This window comes from Arachis ipaensis, chromosome B05, assembly GCF_000816755.2.
Source record: "Arachis ipaensis cultivar K30076 chromosome B05, Araip1.1, whole genome shotgun sequence".
Taxonomy (NCBI): domain Eukaryota; kingdom Viridiplantae; phylum Streptophyta; class Magnoliopsida; order Fabales; family Fabaceae; genus Arachis; species Arachis ipaensis.
The window spans coordinates 13,582,867-13,594,162 of NC_029789.2; the positions used below are offsets into that span (position 1 = coordinate 13,582,867).

The 11,296-nt window shown below is 40.4% G+C and overlaps 3 protein-coding genes across 5 annotated transcripts in view; 2 read left to right on the forward strand and 1 right to left on the reverse strand.

The window, feature by feature from the left end:
• Window positions 224-5,277, forward strand: LOC107640192. Its single transcript, XM_021123620.1, has 3 exons — window positions 224-303; window positions 3,006-3,993; window positions 4,156-5,277. Exons 1-3 carry the CDS (start codon window positions 224-226, stop codon window positions 5,275-5,277), a joined length of 2,190 nt encoding a protein of 729 aa, XP_020979279.1.
• LOC107640193 (protein MAIN-LIKE 1-like) lies at window positions 6,145-8,524 on the reverse strand. Its single transcript, XM_021123621.1, has 3 exons — window positions 8,453-8,524; window positions 6,834-7,781; window positions 6,145-6,738 (listed from the first exon to the last, which is right to left on the reverse strand). The coding sequence occupies exons 1-3, from the start codon at window positions 8,522-8,524 to the stop codon at window positions 6,145-6,147; spliced, it is 1,614 nt and encodes a 537-aa protein (XP_020979280.1).
• The window catches only part of LOC107642999 (probable sodium/metabolite cotransporter BASS5, chloroplastic), a 2,996-nt gene continuing 1,258 nt past the window's right edge, over window positions 9,559-11,296 (forward strand). The window contains exons 1-6 of one of the 3 annotated variants that reach the window (XM_021123090.1): window positions 9,588-9,606; window positions 9,637-9,999; window positions 10,105-10,235; window positions 10,384-10,577; window positions 10,654-10,906; window positions 10,994-11,272. In XM_021123090.1, the coding sequence (XP_020978749.1) occupies window positions 9,739-9,999; window positions 10,105-10,235; window positions 10,384-10,577; window positions 10,654-10,906; window positions 10,994-11,272 (1,118 nt within the window). In that variant the 5' untranslated portion in view covers window positions 9,588-9,606; window positions 9,637-9,738. Of the gene's footprint in view, window positions 10,000-10,104; window positions 10,236-10,383; window positions 10,578-10,653; window positions 10,907-10,993; window positions 11,280-11,296 lie in introns of all 3 variants that reach the window. The other 2 variants (XM_016346531.2, XM_021123091.1) reach the window with 2 other exon arrangements.

Here is an 11,296-nt window from a genome sequence, read left to right on the forward strand (position 1 = left end):
GATAATTTTGATCATTTATTTTTCTTCTTCTCCATGTCCACAATTTTAAGCAAGTAATGATAAAGATGTCTAGCTAATTGTGTCTTTGGCTGAGACCCAATTAATTATCTAAATTGAGAGTTATTCAGTGAATCAGTGTTGCAGATTGTTATTGAAGAATTCCATTGCAATTTTAGGTTTGATAAGCTGCTTTTACATTTTTGACACCTTTGACCAGTTTTTGATGGCGTGGATAATGTCCTCCTTACTAACATTGCAAATTGAGCAGATTCCACTACTCCCAAATAGAGAATCTCTCATTTGGTATGTTAAAATTTTCCCATATATAATTTTTCAGATGACTATTTTGGATTTTTGGAGTCCTTCCTACTTCCAAATTTTTGTCTAATAATTTTGACTGAATTTTATCTAGTGTTGCAGAACTTTATTTGTAGTTCCTATAGAAAAATCTCCATTTTCTGTATGTTTCCAGCCAATTATATTTTTTTTTTTTCCTTTCCCATGCATAAACTAGTTTTTATTTGGATTTGGCAGGTTGATATGATAGGTCTTATTGACGACCCTTTTTCTTATCTTTGGGTCACACAAAAGATCTTAGACTAATTTGAATTGAATTCCTATTATCGTGTATATAATAGCATTCTTTGTCATTTATGATCACCCCTTTCACTCTCTCTTTTATTCCTTGTTTGACAGTGGAGCAAGTGCATAATATGGAAATATGAAAATTACTTATAATACATAAAAAAAAGGATAAAAAAAGTGAGAAAATATTTCAATGCAATCTAGTCTTTAAAAATTAAAAGATTAGTGTGTAGAAATAATAAATGTATTTTAGATATTAATATTTCATTAACTTGTTTGGGGATTAAATATTTAAAGTGATAAAGATAATGTAGCTGAATATTATCCAATTCTAATCTGTTTGATGTCTGTCATTTGTTACGGTAAATTTTAGAATGTTAGATTTAACGATGCGTATATATTTTTCTAAAGTGTTTGAAAATATTCTGGGTAATTTTGGAATGTTCTAAAACGTTTCAAAAGATTCCAAAAGATTCTAGAAGACTAAAAATGTTCATGAAACATTCTAGAAGAGTATAAATATATGTAGAAATATAAAAATAGATGTAGAATAATCTAAAAATATTTAGGGAAATATAGTAGGTTAGATATTTGTTATGGAAATTCTGGATATTCGATCTGGACCATTGATTAGATTTAATGCCAAGTATTCATTGAAGAAGTGGATGAATATAAATAGAGGGTGAGAATTTGAGTTTAGGCGTATTTGTAATAAATACTTGAATAATAAAGAATTTTTTCCACTAAAATTTTATTTCTCTTGTATTATTAACTTTCTTACTAAATATTGAACATTAAACTGATTTGGTCTTAATTCAAAAAATTGAGTAAATCTAAATGACAATACAACAGTGTTGAAGTGTGTACAAAATAATGACACATTACTACATGAGCGATTGAGATAATAGACGGCTAGTTGCAAGTCCTATGATTAAAATGATTTTTTATTTAAACAAATAAATAAAAATGGTTATTTCTCAGTATATGCTCACGAATTAAGCTGTAGTCCAAAATGGACAAGATCTAACCCAGAATCAGCAAAATCAATTCATAGATAGTACAGGAGAAATAGAAGTGCTATTATTAAAGAAAAGACAGACACGTGTGTGTTATATTGTAAGTTTAAATTATCTTAAAAGTTTTGATCATGTTGTTAGTAGAAATTTTTTTTATTAAAAATAAATTAAATAATATATTTATTTATTTACTGAATTTTAATGGACTCAATTATTAATAAAAAAAATAATAAATCGAGTCTAATCTTTCAAAGTCAAATTTAAAATCAGTTTTCGAAAGTCAAACTTAGATTTTGCTAAACTAGATTAAACAAGAGAATAGATGAAAAAAAGAGGTTTAAAGAGTGCAAATGCAACGTTGTTTTGCCCTTCAAAACCATATTATAAAAAGATGGATTAAATTTTAATTCTTTTCGTATGACATTCATTCAATTTAGACACTAAATTTAGCCTTCTTACCCACTATTTGAATGATTATTTATTATTTATTACATATCTATTTCATTTAAATAGATTTTACATATATAATTATGATTTTATGAGTCTCATTATATATTCAAGCGATTTACGCAATTAAGTAACTAAGTCATTTAATTTATGTGTATAGGATTTCGTTTTCTTCTTCTTCTTCCTTTCTTCCTCCTCTTGCTTCTTTTTCTTCTTTTTATCCTTTTTCTTCATTTTTTTTTCATTATCGTCATCGTCATCACTATCATACCACCACATTCATCTTCTCTTCCTGTTTCTTTTTTTATTTGAATTTCTTTGATCATCTCTTTTCTTTTCTTCCTCCTCTATTATTATTATTATTATTATTATTATTATTATTATTATTATTATTATTATTGAAACAAGAAGAATTATAAAAAAATAAAATAAAAAAGAGAAGATGAAGAAAAAAAAGATGAAAAAGAAGAAGCAGTAGAAGATAAGAAAAAAAGTTTTGAATTGTGCAAAATTTATTAGAAAAATAACACCAAAATGTACCTTAATTAACTTAGCAATAAACCAAAATTACTTAATGATTACGACACACAAACTCAGTTCAAAAACAAGAAATGAACTGAAACTAAACTAAAAAATAAACCAAAAATTACTTAATGATCGTACCACAGAAAATCAGAACCAATAATACAGTCCATTAAACTAAGTTTGATATACATTAGCCAATTTTTTTCTTTAGTAGCCAATTTTTTTCTTTAGTAATAGGAAAATGATATGACCTTATTAGATGATAATTTAAAAATAATAATGATCAACTGAACCTTAGTTAATTTATAAATAAATCGAAATTAGTTAATGATTTGAACAAGTAGATAAAAGGGTTAAGTACTGTTTTCGTCCCTAAGGTCTGGGGTGAAAATTAAATTCGTCCCAACCTTTTTTTGTCGACGTGGTATCTAGCTCTGGTGGGTCGAACCGGAATGCCAACACTATAGCCACGGCGGCCGGTTCGAGCTCGAGACCTGCGGTTGCTTCTTCCTCCGTTCCAGTGTATGAGGCAGCGGTCCAGCCTGCCGCCTCCCCATCGTTTGCTGTTGATCTCGCCGGCAATGTTGGAGACGAGGTTGGATATGAGGAACATCATCCGACTGAAGTACAGTGTCCTCCACCGGCTGGTGTTGGCGAGGGATTGTGTGATGATCCAGATGATGATGAAGTCGAGCCGGATATTATCGCTGATGAAAGCGGCGATGATGTTGGAGCGAGTGATCCGATAAGGCCTACTGGTGGTTCTAGTTCTGGCACAAATCAGTACCCACCCCATTTTTCATCTTTGGATCTGGATGCCATGAGGCAGGACGAACATCTTGGGCAGCTAGCTAGATTTGGCGCTAGAGATACCGAAGGGTCTGCCGGTATGACAAAGTTCCAGGTTGGTCAACAATTCCAGGATAAAGATGAGGCGCTGTTGAGTGTCAAGAGGTACAGCATCCGCCGAGGGGTACAGTACAAGGTAGTTGAGTCTGACTATCGCCGGTACGTGAGAAAGTGTTCTGAGTTTGGAAATGGGTGCACATGGTTGATTAGGCTGAGCCTCCGACAATGCAAGGGCATCTGGGAAGTCAAGCGGTACAACGGGCCGCATACCTGTCTCGCCACCTCCATCTCCAGCGACCATAGGAGCTTGGACTACCACGTGATAGCGACATTCATCATGCCAATGGTTAGGGCTGACGCATCCGTCAACATCAAGGTGCTTCTAAATGCAACGGCAGCACACTTTGGCTTCAGGCCTACATACCGGAGGGTGTGGATGGCGAAGCAGAAGGCGGTCGTAATCATCTACGGGGACTGGGATGAGTCGTACAACGAGCTCCCTCGGTGGGTCTTAGGAGTTCAGTTGACTATGCCTGGCACTGTAGCAGTCCTCAGGACCTGTCCTGTTCGAGTTGGTGGATAGGTGGACGAGTCTCAGGCTTATTTTTATAGAATGTTCTGGACTTTTCCCCCTTGTATCGAAGCATTTCGTCATTGCAAGCCGTTGGAGAGTATTGATGGCACCCATCTATATGGCAAGTATGGGGGAACGTTGCTTGTGGCGATTGCACAGGACGGGAATTCCAACATACTCCCTGTAACATTCGCACTAGTTGAGGGTGAGAATACTGAGTCATGGTCCTTCTTTCTCTCCCACCTCCGTCAGCACGTGACACCTCAGCCAGGTCTGTTAGTTATTTCAGATAGGCATAACGGCATCAAGGCAGCACTTGAGGCACCTGATGGGGGATGGCTACCTCCGTCTGCATACCGGGCATTCTCCATTCGACACGTTGCAGCGAATTTCGCTCTCACATTCAAGGGCAAAGATGCCCGGAGGCTTCTTGTGAACGCCGCATATGCGAAGACCGAGGTGGAGTTTGACTACTGGTTTGACATCCTGCGCTCTGAGAATCCGGCAATGTGTGACTGGGCGAACCGAATTGAGTACTCGTTGTGGACACAGTACTGTGATGAGGGTCGGAGATTCGGGCACATGACGACAAATATATCAGAGTGTGTCAATTCAATCCTTAAGGGGGTAAGGAACCTCCCCGTGTGCTCGCTAGTGAAAGCCACATACGGAAGGCTGGCTGAGCTATTTGTCCGTAAGGGGAGGAAGGCCGAGGCTCAGATGGGTACCGGACAACAATTCAGTCAATACCTAGTAAAGTGTATCGAGGCCAACCTGAAGACAGCCAGGTGCTTCACGGTGACTGTTTATGATAGGGATAACTCGGAGTACACCGTGGCAGAGACGACGCCAACAGGTTCATTCTCACTTGGTACCTACAGGGTCTCACTGGGGTCTCAGACATGTGATTGTAGATACTTCCAAGCACTTCATTTCCCGTGTCCTCACGCATTAGCATGCTGTGCTTATTCACGTCTTACTTGGCAGCCTTACGTCCACCAGGTCTATCGCCTTAGTTCCGTTTTCGGTGTCTACCAGATGGGATTTACACCTCCCATTCCGGAGGGTTTCTGGCCACCCTATGTCGGGCCTACCGTTATACCGGATCCGAACATGAGGCGTGCGAAGGAGGGTCGTCCAAGGTCCACACGCATTCGCACCAACATGGATGATGCAGATCCAAACCGGCTAAAGAGATGCGGCCTCTGCAGGCAGCCAGGACACAGTCGTCGGAGTTGTCCTCAAGCCGGACGACACACCGGGACAGTTGGGATTGAGTAGGAGCGTTGTTGCGTCTTGTTTTATTTATTTTAGAATCACCACATGTATTTAATTTCAGTTATCATCCAGTGTTCTACATGGAACTAAGTTGTAACTTATAAGTTATGAAAGTTGAATGTCATTCTAGTTATGGATTTAAGTTTCTAAAACAAAGTTCATAAGGTAATGGGATGTCTGATAATACATAACATAATTATAAGGTGACTGCTTGATGAACAAATACCTTAATGAAACCATACATATGAACGATAACCAACAAAGAAGGTACAATAGATAAACATAACAACACGACATACACCAATATCCCTAAGTCATCTAAAGAGGTGGGACCCCGTGAAGCAACGGCGTGGAACACGTGTCCTCTGTGGTCGCCGTACAAGTGGCTCCTCGTCCTCAATTGAGTCGCTGTCGTCATCGGGAGCTGCCTGTGTCGGGGTCCTCGACGGGACATGGACGGGTCTGGATGATGATGGGCCGGCAACTGAATGTGACCCCATAGTCTGGGCCGATGCAGGTGTCCCACCAAGGGAAAAGGTATGCATAGGAGGCATCGTGGGTGGCTCGTTCAGATCTACACCTAGCGGTGCCTGTGGCCCTGACGTGTGAACCCGTCCTGGTGCAGCCTCATCCTCCTGCATGATGGTCCTGATATCCTCAAGGAAATGTGGTCCACCGAACTCGGCAACAACGCCATCGCTGGCAAGGAAGTCTGGAAACATGGAGCCCGGACTCACCCATGGAGTACTCTCTTGAAGGGTCTGATCGTCACTGGGAACACCGACAAAATAATCTCCAAGAGAACCACCAACACCCCCAGCGTCAGCGTGGCTCGTGGGATCCCCCATACCAGAACCATACCACTCACCGTCATGCCCCCCCTGCGTCGTCACCGTCATCCATAGCTTGCTCCAACCAATCTACCTCACGCTGGCTACAACGTGTCCCGACTCGGGCTCTCCTCTCAATACGACGTCTGTCAGGAACATCATCGACTCGATCCATCTCTGGAACTCGGCCTGCACCCCTCTGCGTAGCCTCCTCCGGAATAGGAATACCTCTCGGATCCCCCAAGAGCATCTCCGGTGAAAGGAACCTCTTTCCGTGCTGATGCCACCATGACAAGAACTCATGGGAGGGGCCGGGATCGGGCACGATGTCGAACTGTAAAATGTGATCCGCACGCTCCTGCCAGTGAAGATGCCAGTCAGGTAAGTGCGACGGGAACCAACGGTCACCTCCTCTCCCGTCCTTCGACATCAAGAAGTCGATGTTCAGGGCGGGTCGCGGTGGGGGCTGAACGCCACCAAATTGCGGTAACACTCTATTAACCTGATGCCACTCGACCACCGCAAAGTAAATCAGGGACGTCACACACCGCCATAACATCGTATGCCGAGGCTCCAAGACCTCCGGATGGACAACCTGGATGACGTCGAGTGCGCTATAGGGCATCCATATGAACTGTAAAAAAACCAAATAAACGCAATTTTATACTTCTGACACAAAAGATAAACTGAAAGAACAGGTGGATATACATATCGGCTCAGCGTACTTACATCCCGAGGCTGTAACAAGTCGATCTTCAGGCGAGCCATCTGTACGCGGGGTCCCTTGTTGCTAATCCCAGGATTGTAACCAGACCATCTGTGTAAGAAGTTAAACATTTTATTGCAATCATGAGTCACTATACAATGCATGAAACTGCTTGCATAATCGAAAATATATACAACAGGCATACATAATACAAAACAATATCGGTACCTCGAGGCAAGGGGCCAGCTAAACGCATCATGCCCAGTAGGCCTAAAAGTAGGAAACCTCCAGAAGATCCAAGACTGCAATAACTGTAAAGGCCCAGCTAACTTCACGACATGTCTATTGGCGACCCGGCACATGCACCGGTACAACCACGCTAGTGCCACCGACCCCCAACTGTAGCCACCCATCTCCTCAAGCCGAGCGACATATGGTAGCCATCTGATGTGTATACGATTGCCGGACTTATCGGCAAACAGCTGCATGCCCAGTAACATCATCATGTAGGCACGGACAAAGCGCCTAACTGTCTCCTCGTCCGCCCCCTCGGGACACTCTCCAAATGTCTCCTGGAACCAGGTGCAGTTCACTGCGAATTTCTGAACTTGGTTCTCGGGAGGTAAAACACCAAGTAACTCATGGAACCACTGCCAGGCAGGCCTCCCACCCTCAATGTAAAGGTGGAAGTCTGTCAGACAACCACTGACGTAATGTCCGTCAACTGGCAACCCCAGCTGGTATGCGACGTCCTGAAGCGTGATGGTGCACTCTCCGAACGGCATGTGGAAGGTGTGCGTCTCAGGCCGCCACCTCTCGACGAATGCACTGACTAGGGGCTCGTCTAGTTGAAACCATCTGTCGTTCAGTCTCGCAAGATGGTACAAGCCGGCCATCTGCAAGTACGGAACGTACCTCTCATCAAGACGCATCCCCTGCTGCCGCCTAACGCTGGATATGCAACGCCGAGGCTGGGCAATAGATAAAACGCATAATTAGAACATATCCAAAAACCAATAACATATACAGTTTACTTCATAAAGAACCGAAACAAAAATCGTAAAACTTAACGCATAGTAAATGAATTATCAACATTGTCTTCAGAAACAGCTAACACAAACCACGTGAAAAAACCATTAACAAATACAACAATCACTAACAAGTAAAACCGTTAACAAAAGCAGCTACTACATACCCCTAACAGAAACCAATAACAAAACCCACTAACATAAAAATCATTTAAAAAAACCACCTCCCTACACCACTATCGTAAACCGCTAACACTGACGTAAACCACTATAAAAAACCATTAAAAAAAACCACTTGTCCATACCACTATCCAGTAAACCGCTAACACTAACATAAACCGCTATAAAAAACCATTAACAAAAACCACTTGCCTAAACCACTATCCTAAACCCCTCTCCTAAACCGCTATCTCAAACCACTTTCCTAAACCACTATCCTAAACCACTACCAATAACATAAACCATTATCAAAAACCGATAAGAAATACCACTATCACTAAACCACTATCATAAGACACGGAGAAATGGCAATATCATAAACCGCTTTCATCAACCACTACCTTGAATCACTAACAGAAAACACTATCAACAGCGCAACATCATAAACCACTAACCTCGTCGTTGATCACCCCGGCGATATGAGCAACTCCATCCAAACGATAAAGCCTCCCAGGATCGTCCCCCATCGCCTGAATATGCCGCTCCGGTCTTACTCGGCCCAAATGTTGGTCGTTTTCTCTGGGATTTGGTGGGGTATGGGAATGAGAGAGTGATTCGAATGAACTTGGTTCGAACTCCTTATATAGCCGAAACCATTGTAATTCGAATCAACTCCATTCGAATTACTCAAAACCACCAACTACACCTAATTCGAATCAATTTGATTCGAAAATCCCTCGAGTGCAACTCTCCTACTAATTCGAATTTATATAATTCGAACTACCCTATCCTAATTCGAAGCTTATCGTTTCGAATTACTTAGAAATATTGCGTGCATAATTCGAGTCTTATTGTTTTGAATTACGTTGATAAAGTTCTTGCAAGTAATTCGAATGGAATCAATTCGAATTACGTGGAAAAATGATTCGAATCCAATTGATTCGAATTACATAAATATGAGTTCTGGTGGATTGAGGTATCAAAGTTTGAATTGGCTGATTTGGGTTAAAATGAGCTGCCCTTGGCTCATTTGGGTTTTTTGTCCTTAATTTTTTTAGAGATTAAAATGTCTACCTTTAAATTATTTAGAGACTAATTTAAATAATTACTCTTAAAACAATGATAATAACATTAACAATTATAATAATAAGAATAATAGTAATAATCATTTTAATAATCAAAGAAATACTAATACTAATTATAACAATAATAATGATAATAGAGATATTATAATAATAACAGTAACAATAATAATGACCCTAATGAAAACAATAACAGCAATAATAAGTGAAATAATAATTATAACAATAATAAGAAAGAACAATGTAATAGACCAAAATAAAAAAAAGATCAGTATAGATGCAAAGATTATTGCAAGAAAGATAATATTAGTTATGACCATAAAGTTAACTTATATTTAAATTTGTCCTAATTAAAATAATTAAATATTTATGAACCCATCCTTATATTTTTAGGTATCTTTATTTATTGCTTGGTCCTTTAAGATCTGGATTATATTTTTCCCACCGAAGAAAGCTCCTTGTTGTAGTTGTAGTTTAAAATTTGAAGAATTGTAGGGAATATTATTATTCCAAGATAGTAGGTGGTCAACAGGAGCGCTGCCCGGTTGTCAACAAAGAAGCGAGGGAATAGAATCGTGTTCAGGGGAAGCTCTCGTCTGAAGAGGACGGCCAAACAAAAACTGTGCTGTGCTGTTCAAAGAAAATAAGATAATAAAAGAATGAATTCAATTTCGTTGAAGCAATTGCATACTGTGAGCTCCCCTTGTCCCATTCATACTTCAAGGCTAAAACCAGTTCTACTGCGATGCGTCTCCAATCCATTCTCCACTCCTCTCCACTCTCATCTACCGACTCCACGTCAACGTCCCTCCATCTTCCACTCCTTTCACTTTACAGATCGGAACCCCAATCTTCGTCTTCCATGCGCACCTCTTCACTCCTCCGATTCGCTTGTACCCGATCCCTCTCACCTGCCTCAGGTTTCAATTCTTTTGTTTGTCTCGTGTATTTATATCAACTATTTCTTGTTAGGGTAATTTTCCGTGTATTTGCAATTCATGACAATGCGTATTTCATTTTCTCAGGCAGTGAAGCCAGATTCAGTGCCTATTGGGGACATTCTGAAGCGGGCGAATTCATTCCTTCCTCATGTAGTCCTTGGCAGCACGCTGCTAGCTCTAATATTCCCACCTTCATTTACCTGGTTTACCACCAGGTCTGTGCATCTCAAATCACCCTTTTATAATTATTTGCATTTTGCCATGTATCTCTACGAAACCTAATTGTATAGACGAATAACGTTTTTCCTTTAAAAAGTTATTTATTTCAGCCATTAGTCCATTATCTGTTTATTTGATTCGCAGATACTATGCACCTGCACTAGGGTTTTTGATGTTTGCAGTGGGGGTAAATTCAAGTGAAAAGGACTTCCTTGAAGCTTTTAACAGGCCAGTAGAAATTGTAGTTGGTTATGTTGGCCAGTTTGTCATGAAGCCCCTTCTAGGGTATCTGTTTTCCCTAATTTCTGTAACTGTATTTGGTCTACCAACACCTATAGGTGAGGATGGGCTATGTTAAGATTAGGAAGACCTGGTGGGATATGCTTTCTAACTTCTGGCCATAAAATGAATCAGGCGCAGGAATTGCATTGGTGTCTTGTGTTAGTGGAGCGCAGCTCTCGAATTATGCTACTTTCCTCACCGATCCACAGATGGCGCCATTAAGCATAGTTATGACATCCCTGTCTACTGCATCTGCGGTTTTTGTGACGCCCCTGTTATCACTTTTGCTCATTGGAAAGAGACTGCCTGTAGATGTAAAAGGAATGGTGTTTAGCATTACACAGATTGTGGTGGCTCCTATTGCTCTTGGCCTGCTTCTAAACCGGTAGTTATATCTATAGTTTCGGATAAAGGTGTTATTCTCTGTGTTTTTTCAAAGAGTGTTATCTTTCTTACAGATTTGTTTTGACAGCTTCCTTCCTCGTATCTGTAATGCTATTCGACCGTTTTTACCTCCACTGTCAGTATTTGTGACGGCTCTCTGTGTTGGAGCTCCTCTTGCAATTAACATTGAGGCTGTTAAATCCCCATTTGGAGCTTCTATCTTGTTGCTTGTTGTTGGTTTTCATTTGGCTGCATTTGTAGTTGGTTATATCTTAAGTGGATTTGTCTTCCATGATTCTCCTGATGTAAAGGCATTGCAGCGAACAATTTCCTTTGAGACAGGTACGAGTTTTCTCTATATTATTTCATCAAGTGGTTGTCTTCTCGAATG

Coding starts and splice junctions, on each gene's coding strand:
- LOC107640192 (XM_021123620.1), top strand. CDS start 224: ATGGCGTGGATAATGTCCTCCTTACTAACATTGCAAATTGAGCAGATT. Junction 304..3,005: donor AATAGAGAATCTCTCATTTG/GTATGTTAAAAT, acceptor CGTGGTATCTAG/CTCTGGTGGGTCGAACCGGA. Junction 3,994..4,155: donor TCAGGACCTGTCCTGTTCGA/GTTGGTGGATAG, acceptor GCGATTGCACAG/GACGGGAATTCCAACATACT.
- LOC107640193 (XM_021123621.1), bottom strand. CDS start 8,524: ATGGGGGACGATCCTGGGAGGCTTTATCGTTTGGATGGAGTTGCTCAT. Junction 7,782..8,452: donor CCGGGGTGATCAACGACGAG/GTTAGTGGTTTA, acceptor TCTATTGCCCAG/CCTCGGCGTTGCATATCCAG. Junction 6,739..6,833: donor ACTTGTTACAGCCTCGGGAT/GTAAGTACGCTG, acceptor GTTTTTTTACAG/TTCATATGGATGCCCTATAG.